The sequence below is a fragment of the Pollachius pollachius genome, assembly GCF_949987615.1.
Source record: "Pollachius pollachius genome assembly, chromosome: 5".
Classification (NCBI taxonomy): domain Eukaryota; kingdom Metazoa; phylum Chordata; class Actinopteri; order Gadiformes; family Gadidae; genus Pollachius; species Pollachius pollachius.
In genome coordinates, this window is record NC_136938.1 from 7134789 (window position 1) to 7158135 (window position 23347).

Below are 23347 nucleotides of genomic sequence, written 5' to 3' on the forward strand. Positions count from 1 at the left end.
AGACAGCGACCAAAGTAGGCGGCCTTGCAATGATTGGTGCTTGGCTAAGCCGTACGTCAAACCCTAACCAATGGTGAGAGAGTTTTGTAAAGCGCTACTGTGTGCGGATGTTAAACTTTTTCGGTAGTACAACGCTTAAATGAAAGGAGGACTAAACCGGCTACTTTAGATACTTGTATGTTCAGATATTAAACTATTATCGTCTGTAATAATCGTTAACCATGCCTAAGGACACTGTCGTCAAGCCAGCAACCGTGACCTGCACTGCGCCAGTCAATATAGCTGTTGTCAAATATTGTAAGTGTGACATGTATTCTCAACAACCTATTCTGTTTTAAAGAAATGGTAACGATGCCATGCATTTTTGTAAAAATACATTTGAACTTAAACTGTGTCAGGCATAGAATATAACGATTATTATTGTATTCCATAATAATAATCACACTTTCTTTGCACACAGGGGGAAAAAGAAATGAGGGCTTGATTTTACCCATTAATTCATCCCTGAGTGTCACACTTCATCAAGATCAGGTATGGAAGCCACAACTTACTGGCTTTGTTCAGTTTCAGCGTAGTGTAAAATGTAGAGTAGTGATTAAAACAATTTTTGGGAAGTAGAAATGTAGGGTAAACGCGAACGAAGATCATTCTAATCCTCCATTCTTTCAGCTGAAAACCACGACGACAGTAGCATCGTGCAGATCATTTCAGGAGGATCGTATCTGGCTCAATGGCAAAGAGGAGGACATTAACCATCCCAGACTACAGTCCTGTCTAAGGGAAAGTAAGTCTTGGCGATGGGTCCGTCTTTTCATGAAAACAAAAAAACGACTGGGTGCTAAACATGATCACAATGTTGTTGTGTTTCCTCATCAGTTAGACGGCTAGCAAGGAAGAGGCGCAATGATTCGGACTCCAGTGTGGATGTGGGTTGCTTGTCCCATAATGTCCACATCTGCTCTGTCAACAACTTTCCCACGGCTGCTGGCCTGGCCTCCTCTGCCGCAGGCTTCGCCTGTCTGGGTAAGAGAGGGTTTCGTACAGTAGGATGTAAAATCTGTATGTTTAACACATGGAAAATGTGTTATCAGTACGACATTGAAGAGATAACTCGCACTTAACAATATGATCAATCCAGACTGAATGGTAACTTTCATGTTATGTACTTCCTCCCATGTGATTCTACCCACGCTCTCTCTCTACTCTCTCTCTACTCTCTCTCTACTCTCTCTCTACTCTCTCCCAGTGTACACATTGGCAAAGGTGTATGGAGTAGAGGGGGAGTTGTCCGGCATCGCCAGACAGGGCTCTGGCAGTGCATGTAGGAGTATGTACGGAGGATTCGTCCAATGGATCATGGGAGAGCGAGAGGACGGCAAGGACAGTGTTGCCCAGCAAGTGGAGCCAGAGTCCCATTGGCCTGATCTCAGAGTCCTTGTACTGGTGGTAAGTACGTGTGCGTGTACTTGTGTACGTGTGTGTGCGCGCACATATGGTCAAGCAGTTGTGAATGCAAGGATGTCGAACATGCTGTGTATAATAGGAATACATTACAATACAACTGATTATTTCTCCCCGTTAACCCAATACGTTTTTCTCTGAAAACGTTGCTTGTTGCAGGCCAGTGCTGAACGTAAACCAGTGGGCAGCACCGCCGGCATGCAAACCAGCGTTGAAACAAGCAGCCTCCTTAAGGTACTCCATTGTCCCTCAAGCACTAATGCTTCTGTCATTCCACTGAAAAAAAGTCACTTTCAGGATTACCATCGATTTGGGCGAACACAGTAATTCCCCCATGTGTAGTGACACTTCCCCATGTGTGTCTGTGTGTAGCACCGGGCTGAGTCTGTGGTCCCCGACAGAATGAAGCAGATGATTGAGGCGGTGCATAAGAAGGACTTTGCTACCTTTGCGGAGCTGACCATGAGGGACAGTAATCAGTTCCACGCCACCTGCCTGGACACCTTTCCTCCCATCTTCTACCTCAACACGGTGTCCCGGCACGTCATCAGTTTGGTGCATCAGTACAACCGGCACTACGGTGAAGCGAGGGTGAGGGTCTTTAGGAAATCCGCAGTTTTAAGTCTCATGTCTGTTTCATGGGGTTTCTCTTAATTAATTGGAGTGTACTGTTTCATATTTTGTGTGTGTGTGTGTGTGTGCACTTCCCTAGGTGGCCTACACGTTTGATGCTGGCCCGAACGCGGTCATCTACACTCGGCAGCAACACGTGGCGGAGTTCCTCCAGGTGGTTCGCCTCGTCTTCCCTCCAGACAACAACAATGGGAAAACGTGAGCAGGCCGTCACAAAACCTAAACCTGGCTTTAGCACAAGGTCGTCCCTCGTGTGTAAAGGCTTAATTATGGATCCCCTTCGACGCAACGACAGGGGGGTTTACGGACCCATTATGTCCTTGCGGACCCTCCTTGCGTCCACCGCAAGGGCCTGACGTGCGCCTCCCAAAAAATGTGACTTTGCGTCGAGGCGACGCAGCAGCAAGGGCTGCGATTGGTCCGCTCACTAAGAACCGACGCAGAACCAAAACAGGTTCACGACTGCGTCGAAGCGTCTGCGTGGTCATTGTGTTGCATCGACGTGGTACCACAACTGAGCAATAAATGATACTGGTCTGTGCCCTTCCTCTACAGGTTTTTAACTGGTCTACAGGTAGAACCAGTAGAGATTTCCGAGGAGCTGAAGAATGCCATTTGCCTGGAACCGATGTCAAAGGGAATCAGCTACATTATCAGCACCAAGGTAGAGACACACCCTCAACAGCATTGGAGTTACGTAATGCGTGTGTTCTAGTGTCTTTATTAACGGACTGCACTATTTCAAAACAAGAAGTGTGATGGGCTCTGTTTGTCCGTGTGTGTGTCGAAGGCGGGGCCCGGCCCTCGTGTCTTGGAGGACCCCAGGCAGCACCTGCTTGGATCTGACGGGCTACCGAAGACTAACGCCTAGCTGGGAGTCCAGGCCACAAGCTGCTACAGCTATAGTCACATTTAAAAGAGAGGGATTTTTGATATTGGCTTTTATTATGGACCTGAAAGAGAAAATATATTTTCAATAGCAATATAGAGATATTGTATGATTTATAACACTAGTCTGTAAACAATTGTCAAATAAGTGATTGTTCTGGATTTGTTTTGATATAATAATGTATAGAACCATTTTAAAATGTTTAAAAGTGTTGTAATAATTTTGGTGTATAATAAAACCACATGATATTAAGTCCTCTATTTAATCTGCCTGATGTGTTGTGTTGTTGGATGCTTGTATTATATCTGAATAGTGTTTTATAATGTAATGTAACACCTAAACAGTGTAAAACTTATTCATGTAGACATACCTTTATGGTTTGCCATAAAGGTATGGCATGTTCTCTCACCCACGCAAAGAAATAACATGACAGTACGGTGTGTTCTGCTCTTTAAGTTAAAATCCAACAAATTCCATGGCATGAATCTCTTTTTCCTATCTCGACAGCGATCATCAAACTATTCGGAAATGACGCGTAGCTAAAGAAGGGGTGGCAAACTCATTGGTCCGCCCACCCATACCTGCCTTTTGTTTTTAAATGAGAAACTTCCTCATTGCATGGCCAAACTTTCTGGTTTGTAGTGAATAGAGTACTGTTGCCGCTTGACGCTTGACAGGGTTCGCAGTGTATAGAAAACGATGGGGAAAATAGAATGGGCCATGTGGGCCAACGAACAAGCTCTCGCAGCGGGACTCAGTGAGTACATTTTTTGCCTTAATATTTTACATTTTATGTAATTATAGTAAATTATTATAGCGAACCAGTAGTGATGCTAATAGTGATTGGCAGAATCATGTCTCCATGAACGAGTGGTCAAGCCTTTAAAGCCGTTTTTTAACGGGTTTTTTTGTAATTAGAGGATGGCATTTTTAGAAGATTCGATACAATGTTCAATGTTTCACTTTTGAATTAATACGAGTGTTTTTTTTCAGATTAATCAAATAATTGTGTCTTCCTGTTTCCTTGTTTCAGTTCTCCTTACCGGTGGTATAGTCGGGGTGGCCGGATTGTTTAGAGGATGGGAGTTTGCTGCCTATTCAATGTATCCTTTGATAGACAAAACTAACTAATGTACCCTTTATAAGTTGTACCGGATGTGTTTTTATAAACATTTTTCTGTGTTGCGCAGGTTGGTTGTAAGGGAAGGAATCAGAGCATATCCGCCTATCCCAATAAGAATTGTGTAGGAGATAGAAGGCCGACCGAAATATTGACCTTTTTTTTTTACTTTAACTTTGCCAAAAAACGACCTAGGTTAGAAGTTGAAGAACTATTTCCTATGCACTAAGATGACCCAATCCTGAGATAATCATCTAAATGACCAGATGGGGCTAGGCATTTTAGGTGTAGGAATAAAAAGGTATATAAGCTAATAATAACTTCATAATAATAATAATAATAATATTAAATAAATAATACTACAGAGATCCAGGAATATAACGTATGCATATATATGATCTACAACCAGAATGTTAATAACCTTGACAGACAGTCAGAGCGGCAGGGGTGTTTGTATGCCTGCTAGAATACCCAAGAGGCAAAAAGAACAAAGGCACTAGTGTGGAGCGAACGTAAGCGGTGTTGTCTATTTATATTCACTATTCATTTAATATGGTAAGTGAGCAATTTAAATAGTGATTCAAGGACTCGTAGATATATGTGTACTATTTGTCTTCCAGGGGTCAGCACTGCTTTACAGTATGTGTGAAAGCGTTTGGTCCACTGACAAGGAACTACTATGTCAGAGCGTTCATACATGCAGCGTGAGTTCCACTATTTCACTATTTTCATTTCAGTTTCATGGGGTTTCCCTGTGTTTCTGTTCACCTCCAGATGTGTCCGAGCCGCCACCCTAAGTGTGAATAGCGTTAGGCTTGTAGGCTTTTTTCTTTTGTCGCCGTATTGCTGCCATATCTTGGTTTCACCTTGGTTTCACTCCCAAGTATTTGAATATGAACTAACATAGATTATGGGCTTGCTAAGGATTATTATTAGTAAATTGGGTGTTGCTTAAGGGGTAGAGCTGGTTATCTGGTTTGATCCCAGGCTCCTCTCTAGATAAATGTTGAGGAGTCCCAGAGAAGGACCCTAACCCTAGGGGCTGGAGCGCTCAGAGGGGCCACAGGTTAGATGCAGTCCACTGACAGTGATCGATGGTAGTCGACTGTCTCTCTGTTTTCTACTCTGATCTCTCTGTCTATCCTCCTCTCTGTTTCAGAATATCTGTGCCGGCGGCATTCATGCTCGCTACTGTCCTTGGCTGTGTGTGTCTGGGGATTGCCAGTCTGATCTACCTGGGGGTACGTACACCTGGGTGATAATCTACTTTAAACACAAACCTTCTTGAATCGGGAAATGGAATAGGTCAACAGTATGTTGTCAGTATGTCAGCTGTTTCGTAAGACCGGGCATGAAGTAAACAGAGACCAACAAGGAAATGGTTACCAGGAAATGGTAAAGAGGACTTTGTAATCTTATAATGGAAATGATTGAGACATTGGTCAGGTGTTGGGAAACTAAACTGACATGGGTATGAAGGTGTATTGTACTATTGTTGGATTATAAACCAACCAAAAAGCTAATTTGGAAAGTAATTAAGTTTGTCATGTTTTTAGAAAGCCTGGGATTATGGTGGTAGAATTCGTATTCAATATGAGGTTAATTTAATTTCAGTGAGACCCGCCCACACAAGCACTAACTTATGAGCCGCGTGTTTCGTACTCCAGGCTGCCATAAGAGGGGAACAATGGGAGCCCATTCTGCCCCGGACGGAGACTCGGAAGGCAGTCGGAGAAAGCATCAAGCAGCCTCCTCAGAACCCCCCTCCGAGACCACCAGCAGAGATGCGCAGGAAACGGGCTGAGGACCTGGAGGGAGCGGCCTATGATAACCCCATCAATGTGACCGCCAATGAGTAATGAAAAGCTTCCCCCGCCCCAGAGCTTCCATGTGTTTTACCGCACCACAACGACGGGTCTAATGTCTATTACTTCTGGGATCGGAATTCTGTACTCTTGTACAGTTTAAATTTTATAGTTTGGTTATATTTTATTATATTTTATATTTCCGGAAGCTAGAAGATCAAAATGTGGTTACCGACACCAAATGGATACATATTTGTACAGAGGGTTTAATGAGGAATGTATCTTTGTGGACATGGATAGGACCTTATCTTACGGGTAGATCAGGTGAACTGAATGTTACTGCCTGCTGCTTTGTTATTTGCTGCAATTTGTGGTTGATTGTGTAAGAAGAGACATTGGGAAATTATGTCTTTCACACTAGCTGTGGTTATTTCAATGAAGCGCTTCAAGGGTTAAATTTGATCGCTTTCAATTGCATTTTCTGTGCTTTTTACGGTGCACATGAATATGAAAGGAGTTGGTGGTATCAGCTATATTCTGAATCATTTATTTAGGTTAAATAAACCTCTGTAATGTACCCTCCACACACCTTAAAATTATTACTATCTATAATGGGTAGTAACGATAGTCATTATGCTAAAGAGTACTTGAGTTCTAAATATATAAATTGTCGAGAAATTCCAAGGTACATTTAATCTTCTTAAGTTAATAACGTTCCCTTCTTATACCCCTTCTTGCTTAGCCCAGACCCATGCACTATTAAATAACGCCTCACATGAAGGTGTTTGGTGAGACATACTGTTACTATGAACAAAATGTAAACTATGGCACAAAATAAAGATGTAATAATGCATATAAGGGATTAAGATTTGGAATTACTGGAAAGTTGTAATACTTGTTATCCCGATTATAAACATGATAAGCTATATCTAGTGTGGTTGTCAATCTCAAGACTGGACTGATGAAATCTTGACCGTTTGAAGCTATCCTGTCGCTTCATGTAGAGTTGACCTTTGTCTCAATTTCCTCATATACGTATAATTATACAAGCAATTGTAACAGCGGATGCCTGTTAACTATTCCAGTTTTGATGATTCTAATTGCCAGAAATCGAATCTTTCTTTCTATTGTACATTTTTATTATATTTTATGATAGTACATTTTTCAACAACTTAATTATATGTTGAGCTGTATATTATGTTACTACATGTTGTATATCCATCTATCTATCTCTGTCTTTCTGTCGAAAATAACATGTATATATGAGAGTTTTCACTCATGTTTACATTACAGGACATGCAGTATGCTGCACCTTATGTACCCCTGAACAGTAGTACCTGTGTTATACCCTTTGATGGCGGTGTTTCTCACCGAACCAAGTGATAGAAAAAGAACAAAAACATAATCTGTAGAAGAAGCGCTCTGCACCAATTAGAATCACTTATGTTATGTCAACATTCAGGCGCAGCCGAACGTCGTCAAGGTGCAGACAGTGAACAGAAAGCCCTGGATCCACCGCGTTCCCATCAAAATAAAAGCCTAAAATTACCTTGTCGTTTTTTCTTATTTTTTGCTTGAGCTTCTGAATTACAGAACTAAATCGTAGAAAATAGGAACCCAAATGTGTTACAAATTTGTGTAAGCCCATGTGAAAATCTATTTTAAAATCCAAAAATGCTAATTTCCCGATACACAAATTATACACACAATGTACTTACCTACTTGGAAAGGTGACAGGTTGGGTTTTAGTGGGGTAAGGTACCGCTGATTCTGTCCCACGTTTCACCGGATGAGCGGTGCTCACTGCGGGTGACTTGACGTCAGCGGCAGCCACTAATCTGCTGACTGTGCTGGGTACGTACCTGCTAGCTCCCCACCCAGGCAACAAGTAGCCTGACCCTAGCCCTATGTCCGGGAAAGAAGAAGGATACGAAGAATAATGTCGAGCCGGGCTTTGCGGAGGCTAAAAGGGAAGCAGCGGGGCCAAGAGGCCCTGGACCTGGGGGATCTGGGTGAAGAGCTGGGCCAGGCTGCCGAGGATGAAGAACCACTGGAGGATGTTGGTCCTCCGTCAACAAATAGTGTCAATCGCAAGGCAAAGAAGAACAAGACTCAGAAGAATCTGAGTAACATTTATGAATTGGTAAGGTTTCTATTTGTCAAGATACGTGGACGTTTTGCACGACATGTCAACCTGTCAGCTAAACAATACGCTGTAGTTCTCTATCTGATGGCTACTGTTAGCTCAAAACAATGCTACTGACCCTGGTGTTTATAATTGAATGACCAACTTCAAGTAAACATGAGAATAATAGGATTCACAATGTATTTGTAGTTCATATGACCTTTCTAACTTGACTTGAACATCGACTGCCCCTTCCACTGTCCGATAAACGTGTGGTTGAAAACTCGACCTGACAGATATGTGATGCAGAGAAGTCCTCGCTAGAGGACGATGCTGAGAAAGCAGAAGACACCGACGAGACGCATGATGACAAAGACACTGAACACATTGATGATCAGCCGCAGGACCAAAACTCTGCCAATGTAAGTATCGACAAGGCGGGATCTCTCCTGCGGCTCGTTTGACTAGACAGTGATGTTGATGATGATGACATGCTCTATCTTCACCAGTCTCTGAGTGGAGCTAGAGTAAAGAAGAAGAAAAAGAAGAAAAATAAAAAGGGTGCAACGGCAGGTACACAGGTAGAGTTCAAATTCCCTTTTTGTTTCATCAAACGGAAAATGTCAAGCAGTTATCTTTTTGTTGATACTCTTGGCAGTAAAACAATTAATATTTCCTGTTATGTCAATATTTAGCCTTCCTAGAAACGTGTATCTTATCATACTCCATGGATTACCTGGCTTACTACTACAACCACTACAATTAGCTTTGCTCTGTTTAAAGGAGGATGTTGCAGACGATGACATCGACGCCCTGCTGAAGACCATAGAGGACACCGACGGCCAGACCCTGCAGAGTGAGCATTCAGGAGGCTCCGACGGAAGGTCCCCCATATATGTGGAGCACAGGTAAGGAGGACATTTTTCAGAGACAGAGCTGGAGTTGTTTTATGGTCTAACTTCTGCCTCATCAAATAATAAAAGACTAGTACTATTACTACTGTGTATTATAAAATGTGTGTTTATTCATCAGGAATCTGAATCCAGAAACGGAGCTGAAGAGATACTTTGGGGCGCGAGCAGTTCTCGGAGATCAACGGTATTCGCTTCTTCCTTAAATAAGTGTTTTATTTTACACACACACACACACACACACACACACACACACACACGTATGTATGTATGTATGTATGTATATATATATATATATATATATATATATATCTTTTTGTAATTAAGCCTGTGTGTGTGTACACATATATATATATATGTGTGTGTGTTTTATTCTTTTCTATTTTTTTTAATGATCGGTGGTGTATTGCAGGCCTCGACAGAGACAGAGGCAGTACCATCGCACCACCTGGATGACTGTTCCTAAAGACACATGGCCTCGCTTCAGTCGCCCGGGTAACTCCTGCTTTCCTTGTAGTCATACAGCGCGTTTTGATGGGGGGGCAACTAGCATGTGAGTGGTTGATGGCATATCATTTTTCCTCTTTTTTTTTTTCCTCTATCATTGCTGCAAGGGAAGTTTAATCAAAATGATGCTTATTTATTTCCTCTTGCACAAGCCAATGCTATGTTGGCAAAAATCGCTCTGGGTATAATATAACACGGTATAACACGGTGACATATGACATCCGAAAAATATGGACTTCTTTCATTGCTAATTGGATGATGGATATGGAGACAAAATTATTAAAAGAACACTTCTGAGAATTCAAAGAAATGCTGTGGATGGGGTCAAGTCTAGTGCTAGGGAAATATTTATTATTTGTCCCATGATATGTTACTATTTGAGATTGCTAATGTTACACAATCACATTTATCAAATTCTACAAAGTTCTGCACTTTGATACAAACTCAGACACTTTTGATACTTGGTTCTGCTTAGGATCAATGTTAACTGTCCAGGCGGTGGTTAAATGATAACGTAACCCACAGCATTATGGATTTTTTTTTGAAAGATGACCCTTTTTCTAACCCTATCCATTTGAAATAATTTTCCAAGAATTGCTGCATATAATCTATTTAAGCTAACATTCCAGCTGAATGTTGAATAATGTCCTCCATTTCGATTGGCTGAGAGGTCAAGAGGAGCAGTGTACAATGCTTTCTTGATGATTTATCACATGGGGATATGTTAATTTGCAGAAGGAAAGAGATTTCATACCATTGGCTATGTAATTATGTTTTCAATCATGTGCATAACATTCAGTAAAAGTATTAGATCGGGATGAGCTTGATGCTTTCCAATGTATACTAATGATTGTTTGCATTGCATCCCTAAGAAACCTATATATATATATAATATCTTATTTTATTTTACTTGTGGAATTATCCAAGGAGAAAGGAAAGAGATCATATTTCCTGCATTTGACCCTTTACTACATTAATTTGATTTCATGTGATCGGTCTGCAGGAATTTCCATGTCCCTGGTCCAATCAAAGGAGGGCCTTCATTACTTTACCTTTGAGCACAGCCGGGACTACCAGCAAGTACAGTTCAAGTTCATGGATGCTGTCGACTCCATGAATAACAACAACATTTTGGTAAGAGTTTCACAACTAAAATATCTTCAAATATACTTGATTAGAAAGTATATTTTATATAATAAAAATATTTAAAAAAATAATACCCACCATTTGGCTTTAGCCCAATATATAATGCCATTGGGTTTAGTTTTATACAAGAGTGTTGACACACTACCAAACACAGATGAATACATTAACAAGACATAAATAATAATGCTTACTCACTTACTATGTCAGACTTCCTTTGCTCCTCTGTAATAAATGGGGAACTCCTCCGGTATATACGCTGTTTAACGCCAATTCAAATCCCAGCCACTTTAGGCTGATGCTATTGCATACTGCGCCAGGTCTCTGTTGTAAAAGGGATGTCATCTCAATGACACCTGGTTTATTAAACTTTAAATCAAATGAATTAATAGGATAATAGCAAATTTAGGAGGAAGGATTTAGGAGAGGCTAGGGGATTCGACTACAAGCGTAAAGCTTCTGGTTTCGAAGTCCGACGCCTTAGGCTGAAGGCCTGTAGCCTGTAGGCATCCTAGCGCAAGCTACCTAGCGCTGGTCTGAATATCTGAATTCACTGCATCTGCTAAATTACTAAATAGGGATTCGTTTTTAGCATCTGTTAAGGGTAGTAAATGCTTAGCAGTCTTTGTGCTCCCTCATTCTCTCTTTCTCTCTCTCTCTCTCTCTCTCTCGCTCTCTCTCTCTCTCTCTCTCTCTCTTTCTCTCTCTCTCTCCAGACCCTGCTTCTCACAAACCCCTATCACATTGACTCCCTGCTGCAGCTGTCGGATGTGTGTCGAATACATGAGGATCCAGAAATGGCCAGGGAACTTATTGGTGAGCCTTTTGTGGTGGGCCATTTGTGTTTCATTAAAATATTGTCCAAATTGAATGATGCCATCCAATAGTGTCCAAAACATATATATATATATATATATATATATATATATATATATATATTAGAAGGTTTCCAACTGGATACCAGTCCATCAGAAGGTAGTTTGGCATGGTGCATGGGCAGTAGCTTGGAAATTCTGTGGTTGCTAGCTCGCTAGTCGTATAAAGTCACCCTTTCAACGATTAAAAGGCATAAATACAAACTCAAATAAATCACAATAAACCCCTTTCATTTACAGATTTTAATCACATTAAGCTCAAGGCAATGATCCCCAAACATGTGACTTGGCTTCCCACTTAACTAAATACAATAATTTGTCGTTTCACTTCCTGGTCTCTGCTTGTCTGATAGACTTTTTCTTCATCAAGAGTCAGTTAAGGACAAAGTGGCCATGTGGCGTTGTTTACCCTCTCCACAGGGGCATTAAGGTCGAAAGGGCTATTAGATGGTAGCAGTAGTAAAGTCTTTAAAAAAAAAAATCATTAAAAAAAAAGCTGATATAGATGGACGTTTTAAATGAGAAAGATGAACTTCTAGCTTACCCTCTGGTGTCATTTGATTATCATTTTTATGACAGTGTTTTTCAGATTCAACTAATTGTATTATGCTGGCGTTATTTTACATAATATATATAAAAACGACCGGAAAATATTCCAAGTACTCCCCTGCAATCCTTCAAAACACCCCTAGGGGAACTAGTACCCCCTTTTGAGGGAACCCCGGCCTACCCAGGTACCGGTCACACATGTTGCGCTGTGTGTTGGTTCCTTTGCAGAGAGAGCCTTGTACAGCTTTGAATGTTCCTTCCACCCGCTGTTCAGCCTGACCTCAGGGACCTGCAGGCTCGACTTCCTCAGACCGGAGAACAGGTAGTTCCACCTCACTCCTCGTTCCGCCTCACACCTCACACCTCACTCCACCTCACTCCACCTCACGCCACCTCACTCCACCTCACTCCGCCTCACTCCACCTCACACCTCACTCCACCTCACTCCTCATTCCGCCTCATTCCACTTTACCTCACTCCACCTCACACCTCACGCTCCCTCACTCCACATCACACCCCACTCCGCCTCATTCCTCACTCCAACTCACTCCACCTCACTCCACCTCACACTGCCTCACACCTCACTCCACCTCACTCTGCTACGCCTCACTCCACCTCACTCTGCCTCAATTCACCTCGCTCCGCCTCACTCCGCCTCACTATGCTAAGCCTCACTCCACCTCACTCCACCTCATTCCGCCTCACTCCACCTCACGCCACCTCACTCCGCCTTACTACGACTCCCTCCACATCAATCCACCTCACTCCACATCAATCCCCCTCACTCCACCTCACTCCTCATTCCGCCTCACTACGACTCCCTCCACATCAATCCGCCTCACTCCACATCAATCCCCCTCCCTCCACCTCCCTCCACCTCCCTCCACCTCACTCCACCTCACTCCACCTCACTCCGCCTCACTCCGCCTCACTCCGCCCATCCCCTTCTGTTGGTTGTTTCTCTGGAGAGATGTTCATGTTTTCTCATGTTATGTTGTGTTTTGTGTTGTGTGTTGACAGGGCGTTTTATTTGGCTCTTTATAAGCACATGATGTTCTTGGAGAACCGGGGATGCCCACGGACCGCACTGGAGTACTGCAAGCTCATCCTGAGGTAAGCGGCTCACGGTAAAGGGAGGCTCACGGTCAACAAACTACCAAAATAAAAGTCACACAATGAAAGGATGAGGGCCCTGTTGTCCTCACATTCAGAGGACAACAGGGACCCGTGGATGAAGATAAACAACCTACCAAAATAATTGTCATACAATCAATAAAGGATGTGAAAGAAGGGGGTCTTATGTTGCAGCCCTGCTTTGTAGCGAGTATTTTTACTCGCAGAAAAGCCACTATATCACCACACTGCTGTAGTAAATGCAGTAGTAAACATGCTGATTAAAGTATTTGTTTTTTTATCATAAATCTAAATCAAATTAACATAAATCACTGTCCAGTTCTAATGCTAATGACTATAGAATTAAAAGTGACTGAACATTTTCTAGCCTGCAAAAAAACACTGTTTATATATATTTACAGAGTGAACATTGTTACTTTCAAAGATAAAAATATCCAACCAGTGTTTAATGCTTTCACAAAACACAATGCTTAATCAAACTGTAACTAGCCCCTGAACGTTGTTTTCCCCTGTATATGGACAAATAAGTCCCCCAGTCGTGGCAACATATCTAGTCCATCAAGTGGAAGTCGTATCGTAAAAAACATCATTGAATACGACAAACATGGCACTGATATAGGTCATCACATGATCCAGGAGCGCCCCATCAAAGGGCTATGATGTCATCAGAGATCGTAAAGCAAGGGTCTTGTGGTCCTAATAGGGGCCATGCACGTCCGTCCTATATGTAAGGCTCGCAGCGTACCTATCTGATCAGTGATCACGCTGTACAGTATCTGCTGTATGTTCTATACACTGTCTTAAGTGTATGGTATCTATCTAAGCAGCGATCACGCTGTACGTTATCTACTGTCCATACCATACACTGACTTCCTCATCCAGTGACAGCTGGGTTCTGGTGCTCTCGCTAAGTAAGACCGCTGTCTCCTTACTGAGAGTATCTGTGTAAATCACAGAGGCAAGACACCTCCACAAATTTAAGTTTGAGGCATTTGGTATTCGCTTGTTTTTCACCGTTTTGGGCATCACAAAGTGTGATAATCAATATGTAAATGGTAATTTAACTGCATTTATATAGCGCTTTTCTAACCAGTGGCCACTCAAAGCACCTTACAATATTGCCTAACATTCACGCTCAGGGACACATCGACACTCGGCTAGGAGTGGCCGGAGATCGAACTAGCAACCTTCCGGTTACCAGCCAACCCGCTTTACCTCCTTAGCCACATGCCGCCCCATCCAACAACACACTTTATTATTATGAATCTTGAATCCCCTGCGACACTATACGCATACCAGTCTCAGAGGTCAAGGATGTGGTCACACAATATTTGGTGGGTGTTGCACCCACGTTCTTATGTGTCTGCTCATTGGTCAAACGTGTTCAGCAGAACCTTGGCTTGCTCCTCTTTTCTTTCCTGTGTTCCGCCCCCCAGCCTGGATCCAGAGTCTGACCCGTTCTGCATGCTGTTGCTCATCGACTTTTTGGCACTGCGCTCCAGGGAATATCATTCCATAATCCGATTGCATCAGGACTGGGAGGTGAGTTTCGTTGTGGTGGTTGTGGTTGTCTTCCCTGCTTTGTTTTGCACATCTACATCTGTGTGTGTGATTTTCAGATGTATGTATGCATGTAATCGCCATGGACAATCCTCATTTTTTTGCTACAATACTATTCAAATTGGTTGTCAAATGTTTGCGTCTGAAGATACTATTATGGGTGTCAATTATGTCACCCATTGCACTCCTCCCCCTTCCTAGAAGGATGGATTCCCCACTCTAGGTTCCTTGTCAAGGAGCAGGAACATGTGACTTGCCTTGACTATGTGTGTTTGCGTTCATGTGTATGGTTTACCAGGTGAGAAACTTCAAAACAAAACCCCTTTTGTGTGTGTGTGTGTGTGTCTGTGTCCGTGTCCGTCCACGCGTGTGTCGCAGGAGCACAGGAACCTGTCCCAGCTGCCCAACTTTGCGTTCTCGGTGGCGCTGTGTCACTTCCACCTCAGCCAGGAGGACGAGACGAAGGAGAGGGAGAAACACCGGCAGAGCGCCGAGCGCCTCCTGCAGCACGCCCTCATCATGTTCCCCGGGCGTGCGTTCCCAACACACACTATCTGGGCGACGGGGTCCCCTTTAGTCCCTTTTGTACACGATGTGTTTGTATGACGGTATGAACGTGTGTGCTTTGGTTCCAGTGCTGACACCGCTGTTGGACCTGTGCACCGTGCAGCCCGACGCGGCCGTCGCTGCACACGCCTTCTTCGGCCCTAAAAGCCAAATCGGGTAACACACAACGAAAGAATCATTGCACAACATTATACAACGGCATTGACGACAATAACAAAAGACCCCCCCCCCCCCTCACCTGTCAACAGGCAGTCCCCGGCGCTGGCGGAGCTGACCAGTCTGTACGTGGGGAGGACCCACCTGCTGTGGAGGGAGGGCGGGGTGCTGCTCTGGCTGGAGGAATGTGTCAAGGAGGTGTTGCTCCGAGTCGATGCCAAAGACCCTCTGGTGGAGGACGGCCTGAACAAGTGAGTTGTACGAGTTGACCGATGCAGGTTGTTGTGTTAACGGTTTATGGGGAAGCCAGCAATGGCCCCATTAGTGTGCTGGGAATTGGCTTTTCATTAATCGACAAGCAAACAAGGAGCGAGGGCGGGGTTTGAGGGGCCTACACACCGCGCAGACTCAAACCAACGGCCAACTGCCTTTATCAGACCACTCGGTTGCCCCTATTCCGACCCATCCGGCAGAAAAGTTGCAATGAAACACACCGCAAAGACTACTGCCAATTACACAGTAGCGTGTGCGTTCTGCGCTTGCGCGAGATGCAATGAGTCTCCTTGACATTGGTTGGCGCTAGTTGCAAGTTGAATCCCGAACTCGTCCGAGTCACCCCATCCGTTTCAGATGGCCAACGGTTGGGCCGGTGTGGGCCAGCCTTAAGCCTCACGCACCGTGTGAGCACTTGATGTGCAGTGCTCGATGTTCCAACAGAGTTTACACACAGAGTTCTTCTCTGGCTGGTGTCCTAAATATGTCTGTACAGCATGTACCGCATGACCTACATGGAACATCCCACACACAAGGGATATGTTGACACGCTGGCCGCAAACAGAGCAGACCCATGTGCAGTCACCATGGGGTTCCCTCAAGGCATCCTATATTTTTTATGTCCATGTCATGGATTTCTTTGTAATAAAATAAGGGTTAGGGTGATATAAAGCTAGGATAAGCATTTAGGGAAAAACCCAGGACGTACAACATACAATAAGTGTACACATTCAGTGCCATGACGTACAACATGCAATAAGTACGTAAAAGGCTGATTATGGTCCCACGTTCACGCAACGCAAGGGGGTTACGGACCATTTACGTCCTTGCGGACCCTCCTTGCGTCCACCACAAGGTACCAATGTGCGCCTCCCAAAATTGTGGCTATGCACGGTGTATTTACTGGGTATTATTTGAATGGGATTCTTTGTAGCTTCATGTGACCTCGCTGGGTGCCCGGCCAGTTGTATACAAACTCAACCGCAAGACAACGGAAATCAATTCTTACTGTGAGCCGTCACACTATCGTCTAGCTTTGTGGGTTAGTTAGTTATTTAGTTGTATTAGTTGTCCCCTTAGGGAAATTATTTTTCGCATTTTCCTATTTTCATTGTCGATATGTTTGACTAAATAGTGATGTATATGTTGGCTTTGATTCGCCAGGAGGAAGCAACGCTACCAGAGTGCTCCACGGGCGATCCATCGCCATGTTCTGCTGTCTGAGATCAAGGAAGCCACCTCCTTCCTCCCTCTGGTGAGCGCTCCCACCTCTGCTCCTGTTCACTGGGCCTACCGGTCGGAACCGGCAACCTCTGGGCAGGGAGTCGAACCCGCTATCCTCATGGTCCACCACCGCATTCAAACCTTTATTCCACTGCACACACTAAAACACCCCCAAAGGGTTTTTGATTGTTTGTGAAACCGCTCTCCTTGAATTCTTCTGTGAGGGTACAAATAAAGTATTTTCTTTGTTTTAATGCCTAAATGACTCAATTTAATAGTAGTCCTCCACTCCACTGATAAGAAGAAAACTTAGAACATATAAGACTGAATCGTCATGAGCTGCTTATGACTGAGGTTGTGTTGTCCTTAGTACATTGGGACATTGGAGTCGTTTAATGAGCTCATACTGCTCCTGGCATGTCCTTTGTCCCATGGGTGCTATTCAACAGTTTCTCTATGTTTTTACAACTACCCCTTTGAAGAGCGCCCATATATTTTTACAATGGCTTTATTGTTGTGTAAAAATACAGTAGTGCAACCATGGCACTGGTATCATGAACCATCATGTGTGAGATTACATGGAATGATATTCCTAATCGATTCCATGCATTGTATTATGTGTTGAAGGAGGGGGAAGTACTATTCATCTCTTCCTCCGACCAGCACCACTGATGCATTTCTCTTTGATATATACTCCCTATAAACTGTTCATATGTACCTGAAAACTACATCAACTACATAAAGCTACATAGTGGTCAATGTTTTAAAAAGGAAAGCTTTGAATTTGTCTCAACCATAATATCAACATGTTTCCATGTCAGCATGTTCCTTGCTGTCCAACATTGGAAGTATGCATCGTGTAATCTGTCACTTTTGCCCAGTCCTATTAGATCTTGAAGGATGGATTCACATTTGCCTCAAGGTTTTTTCCAAAGGAGCATCATATAGTAGAAGAGGGCCCCTAATGCTGTTTCCCCTTGTCTCTCAGGACGTGACCACTCAGCCTGGGATGGGCTTCGACCCTCTGCCTCCCCTGGACTCGGTCACCTCGTACACACGCCCGGAAAGGTGGGTCGTACAAAAATATATTTGTCATATATACAGTATATATATGTTTGTATATGTATTTGTATATTTATATTAGTTACATTAATGTTTGATTTCTCTTTATTAATCCTGAAAAGTCCCCGTGTCTAGTCCCTCTGGACAGTATTTTTAACTTTTTGTGTGCGTGTGTGTGTGTGTGTGTGTGTGTGTGTGTGTGTGTGTGTGTGTGCGCGCACGCGCATCTGCGTGTCTGCGTGTGTGGTCATTTCGTGGTCCATGCGGCTCCAGGCCTCAGGTGGGCGCTACAGACGAGAGCACGCTGTCGCTCTTCTTCCGCTCTCTGCTGCCCAGCTTCAACCTCCAGGTGAGTGGCGTGGGTGGGGGCGGTGTCATGGTGTGTAGAGGGATCTATAGTAGAGATCCCAGGAGAAGGCTTTGAAGGTTTTCCTCGCACAAAGCCAGCGCTGTGATCCCTGCAGTTATGTTGCGTTGTGACATACTACAAATTTTGTTTTTCTTCACCTTTACCAAATGTTAAGACGATCATTGATCGTCTTAATTATGTATTCATTTCGGGTTAATTTGATGTGGACGGATGCACTGGCACAGACACACCGAGAACAGATGTCCAATGTAAGGATCATAGTGCTAATAGCGGATGCTAATTTGCAACACCCGTCCCTAGAAGGGGCTGTTGTGAAGCAAAAGAGATGCAATAAAGCGCAAGGTGAAGAAGATAAAGGAGATGACGTTTGCGAGGTTGCCATGGATACACACAGGACTGAGATCAACCGTTTGATTTAGGGCAGATGTTTATCCGATGGTTGTTGTGGTTAATCACAGAGGCTGTAGAACTGATTCGAGGTTGGATTTGACATTCCGATTATTTACTTCATGAATAAGGGATAATGCTAATTAGGGATTGAGGCATTTCTGTCTTGCCAAGAGATGTTTGCTCCGAATTCCCCTCGGTTTTCCCCAGGCGGTGTCAAAATGGTGAATAGCGGATCTTTGAAGCAACGTGATCTCCTTATACATAGCCCAGGCAGACAATGATAACATTCATGGCCCATGAAGAAAGTAATCTACAGTCTCTTTGATCAGGAAAAAACAAGCGTTGGTTACAATAACCAACTGTTAAGCTCCAACTTCCGAGATTGTAAAATACTAGGTAAAATAAGGTTATTTTTAAATCGTCTACACCTGTTCTCAGGTAGCCTTCTGATCACTGCTCTTATCTGACGCTCTCTGTGGATTAAACCGCTTTCTTTCGAATGGGACCAGCGTGTTCCTGAAGCGTCCAGCGTCTCCTGGGCAACAAATGAATGTTTGCAGTGTGTGCACCATTACCCCACGTCATTCCAACACTGCGTGTTACCTCCTATCCTGTCGAGGGGACCGGCTCCACAAAGCACAGGCAGATATGGTGAAGCGCAAATGACCTTGAAAGACGTCAAGCGCTCCATTCCCCCCTTTGATGGTTAAAGAAACCGATTGCTCCACTTGTTGCTATGACAGAACTGCGAATGTGTGGTAGAAATATAACAAACGCACAACAAAAGTGAAAGAAAACATCACACATCAGCGTGACTGTGTGAATCGATGTTTATCTAGCATCCGTGAGCATTATGAACTCGACTCATCCCTACACACAGAGCCATGGGGGATACATGCTTACTTTGGATCTGCCAGTGGCATAGCAAAGGGCCCAAAAGAATGAAAATGTATGGGCTGGTTGTGTACTTGCCTGTGTTACTGACTGTCTTGTGCTCTAAATGTTGAGCTTTATTATAGGTTACAAAACTGTAGACTCTAGATCTTTATATCAGAGTCACGTTAAAACTCGGAGCATGCCTTATTTATTCATGTGATTCATTGCAAAGGCACCTGGCAAATCTGATGCAATAACACTACCGGCTGTGCGCTGATTCACTGAGCAAGCAAGGCCACTCATTGGTGCCCCACAATCCCAAAGCCAATGTATCCTATGGATGCCCAGTATGTAGGGGACCCACCGGCCGTGGGCGGTCCATAATGCACCAGCGCTCCGACCGGCCCCTTCACGTCGTTATCCAATTATAGGGAGGAAGATGTAGCAAATAGCTTTAAGTAACGGAAGAGAAGCCATGATTTTTTTCATCAGATACAATGATCGAATTCTCTGGGATTTTGAGTCCGAGCAAGTGAAATTAGGCGGCTGATAAGAGCCATGTTTTGAGAGTTTGATTCAACCCAAACACTAAGCAGCAGTGTTTCAGCAGTTACGTTTCTCCCCCATGCCAATATGACTCAGGAGAATTCGGTTAGATGGACAAATTGATCATATTTTGTATTTTTGTATATGTGTATTGCATTTCTCACAAAAGAGTCATAAAATGATGACACGATGGCGGTTGTATTCAAATGCATTCAAGCGTTGGCGTGTGGGTGTGTGTGTGTGTGTGTGTGTGTGTGTGTGTGTGTGTGTGTGTGTGTGTGTGTGCGCGGGTGCATGTTCATCTTCATGCATGCGATTGTGTGTGCGTGCGTGCGTGCGTGCGTGCGTGCATGTTCATGCATGTCATTGTGTGTGCGTGTGCGTGTGCGTGTGTGTGGGTGGGTGTGTGAGCAGGGTGGGCCCAGGCCCGAGGAGGAGCAGGAGGTGGCCCAGGCAGGCCGGGAGCTGTACCCAGAGGTGAACCGCCTCATGGTGGCCATGAGGGACGTGCTGGCCAACATCCAGTTCCAGGAGCCGCCCCGGGACGACCACCCCGACCGGGACGAGGAGGAGTGGAACTGACCTGGAATAAGGAGCGAGGAAGAAGGAAGGCATTACACATGGATGAAGGGGAATCGATCAAGTTTTTTTATAGAACAGACCTAATTATGAGCACCGGGATGGTGTGTTGTTTTGTTTTCCCTCTAATCATCACACGTATCAAAAAGCGAAACCAATAAAACTGCGCTCTCAACGTTCTCCGCGGTGGTTTTTGTTTTTCTGGTGAATACGGGGACTCGTCTCGGTTGTAACGGTCTGGCTGTCTGCCTTCATCTTTTAACAGCCTATTCCCCAAGTTATAGTAATCCAAACTGGTGACCTCTAAGGTCACAAACGTCGTATCCATTGCCAGTATGTATGAGAGTGAGCAACTCTTTAGTTTAGGGTATTTAGACATGATTATGTATTTTAGCTTTTTATTTTAATTTTATTTGTATTAAACTAGATTTGATATCCGTGATTTTAAGGCATTCTGTAGGCCTACTTCTGCAACACAGCCTCGCAACATCGCATCATTTTAGCAAGTAAGGGGGTTTGAACCCCTCAACAATAATAATTATACAAACATATTGAAAGGATCATGTAAAAAAACAAAAACAAGAGTTGGCTTTCATTTCATGGCTTTCTAATTTTTCCCTTCCCCTGAAGATGTATCAAACTCTTGATTACAGAATTCAGGGAGTAAAGACTACAAACACCCACTAAGTACCATGACGATGTAGAGCTATGGATGGTAAAATTAGCTCCTTTTATTTTTATACATGTTTTACTAGCTGAAGCAATTTTTCAGGTCATGAGTGCTTTATGAAGCTTTCTGCTATGTATATAGTTCTTGTCTACGCCCCTTCATTCACGTCGCAATCCAGAGTGATGATGCCATGGGTTTACCACCTCCTAATGTAGTCAAGTCAAGTCAAGTTGAATTCCAAGCGCAGTGACAACTGAGATGCTGACCAGCTGCAGACACGTCACGGGGACACACACACAAAGACAAAAACACACATCGTCACTTGTTGTGGAAAGTGGTGGACATGAGGGTTAAGATGCAAAATACTTTTGATAACTGGTCTTCAACGTATGTGATTTTAGGCAATGGGGATAGGGGTGGATCGGTATGAGGTTACAATACGGCAACACTCTACTCTACACTGCACTATGTCAATCTAACAATGCCAATATCACATCTGCTGTTGAAAGCTCCAATGCATTTCGTTCAGCCCAGAGATAACATAGGTGTAGCTTTAGGGGTGCGTCAGCGCTGATTGGCATTTTTGTAGTGGAACGGAAGAAGGTTTGCATAGTAAGGGATTTAGAAATGAGGAGTAGTGCTGTATTATGTATGTGTATATCCCTTGTGTTAATATGTACATCCTTTAGCCATCAAAATGAGATGTGACTTGAGCAATATCACTGCCCTAGAATAGAGACACCCGGAGGAACAACGTCTCAAAGTAACCCAGAGACAGCAGCAGCACTCTAAGGTACATGGTAACTGGAGGCCCCGCCTCTTGGGGACCGCCACTGCGGGGCCGCCTCTGGGGGCCCCGCCTCTTTGGGACCGCCTCTGGGGGACCGCCACTGGGGGACCGCCACTGGGGGCCCCGCCTCTGGGGGCCCCGCCTCTTTGGGACCGCCTCTGGGGGCCCCGCCTCTTTGGGACCGCCTCTTGGGGACCGCCACTGGGGGGCCGCCTCTGGGGGCCCCGCCTCTTTGGGACCGCCTCTGGGGGACCGCCACTGGGGGGCCGCCTCTTGGGGCCCCGCCTCTGGGGGATTGGGCCCTGGACCACGTTCATGCCACCTGAAAAAAAACTTGACCTAAACTCACTTCAGAATTGAAACACAAATCCTGATTCTTCTGACAAATGTACTTATTGTAAGTCGCTTTGGATAAAAGCGTCAGTTAAATCCCCTAACAGTAAATGTAATTGTTAACAGTTATTCGACTGCAGTTTTATAGTGAAAGGCTTATTGGATGATGGGTAGCCTACCTGTTTACGTCTCTGTTTTGGTATTTCGCCTTCAAAACCGCCAAATCTATAATAACTTTATTCTGATAACATCTGATTCAATTCCTTTATACTTAGGCTATCACATGTTTGGTTTACTCTTTTAATTTGGTAATATGAATAACGCAGTCACAGGGTTCAAAATGCCGATGAGATAAGCAAAGACACGCACACGCACACACACACACACACACACACACACACACACACACACACACACACATACATAAATACAAAAGCACAAACGCACACACATAGACATGTTCATTTCTTAGTCTCAGACAATCATGCAAAAAAAGTATAAATAAGCCTAAAAAGCAAATGGCACATTTCATACAGACGTTAATCATGAGTGTTAATTTGGGGGTGGGTAAAATATTGTATAAATTATATAGGTATCAACCTATTATTCCACTTCATTAATCGAATTGCTATGCAACCCTTGTCACGAACATTTCTCCCCTCTATTTGGATTCTAAAGGGATTTAGAAATGACATTGTGTCAATAATGATGCAACATTATATTGCTCTGTTAATTAATGGGGAAATGATCTAGCAAACTGTGTCCTATTTGAACACTCTGGGTTCAGGATGCGTTGCGC

General features: G+C 43.9%; 3 protein-coding genes across 3 annotated transcripts; all 3 read left to right on the top strand.

The window, feature by feature from the left end:
- Nucleotides 1–120: 120 nt before the first annotated feature.
- On the top strand, nt 121–3163 carry mvda (mevalonate (diphospho) decarboxylase a). Its single transcript, XM_079736396.1, has 10 exons — nt 121–297; nt 461–531; nt 670–784; nt 877–1023; nt 1247–1446; nt 1621–1695; nt 1834–2052; nt 2174–2292; nt 2650–2758; nt 2885–3163. Exons 1-10 carry the CDS (start codon nt 222–224, stop codon nt 2963–2965), a joined length of 1212 nt encoding a protein of 403 aa, XP_079592522.1. The 5' UTR covers nt 121–221; the 3' UTR covers nt 2966–3163.
- Nucleotides 3164–3598: 435 nt separating this feature from the next.
- cyba (cytochrome b-245, alpha polypeptide) lies at nt 3599–7456 on the top strand. Its single transcript, XM_079737358.1, has 6 exons — nt 3599–3740; nt 4017–4086; nt 4541–4615; nt 4724–4807; nt 5263–5344; nt 5771–7456. The coding sequence occupies exons 1-6, from the start codon at nt 3683–3685 to the stop codon at nt 5960–5962; spliced, it is 561 nt and encodes a 186-aa protein (XP_079593484.1). The 5' UTR covers nt 3599–3682; the 3' UTR covers nt 5963–7456.
- A 291-nt stretch (nt 7457–7747) lies between these two features.
- On the top strand, nt 7748–20934 carry tcf25 (TCF25 ribosome quality control complex subunit). The gene is made up of 18 exons (XM_079737387.1): nt 7748–8051; nt 8330–8455; nt 8543–8614; nt 8817–8941; nt 9066–9131; nt 9357–9439; nt 10455–10585; nt 11311–11410; nt 12247–12340; nt 13039–13131; nt 14589–14694; nt 15091–15244; nt 15348–15435; nt 15528–15686; nt 16873–16963; nt 17921–18000; nt 18268–18343; nt 20591–20934. Exons 1-18 carry the CDS (start codon nt 7848–7850, stop codon nt 20756–20758), a joined length of 2016 nt encoding a protein of 671 aa, XP_079593513.1. The 5' UTR covers nt 7748–7847; the 3' UTR covers nt 20759–20934.
- The last annotated feature ends 2413 nt before the right edge of the window (nt 20935–23347 follow it).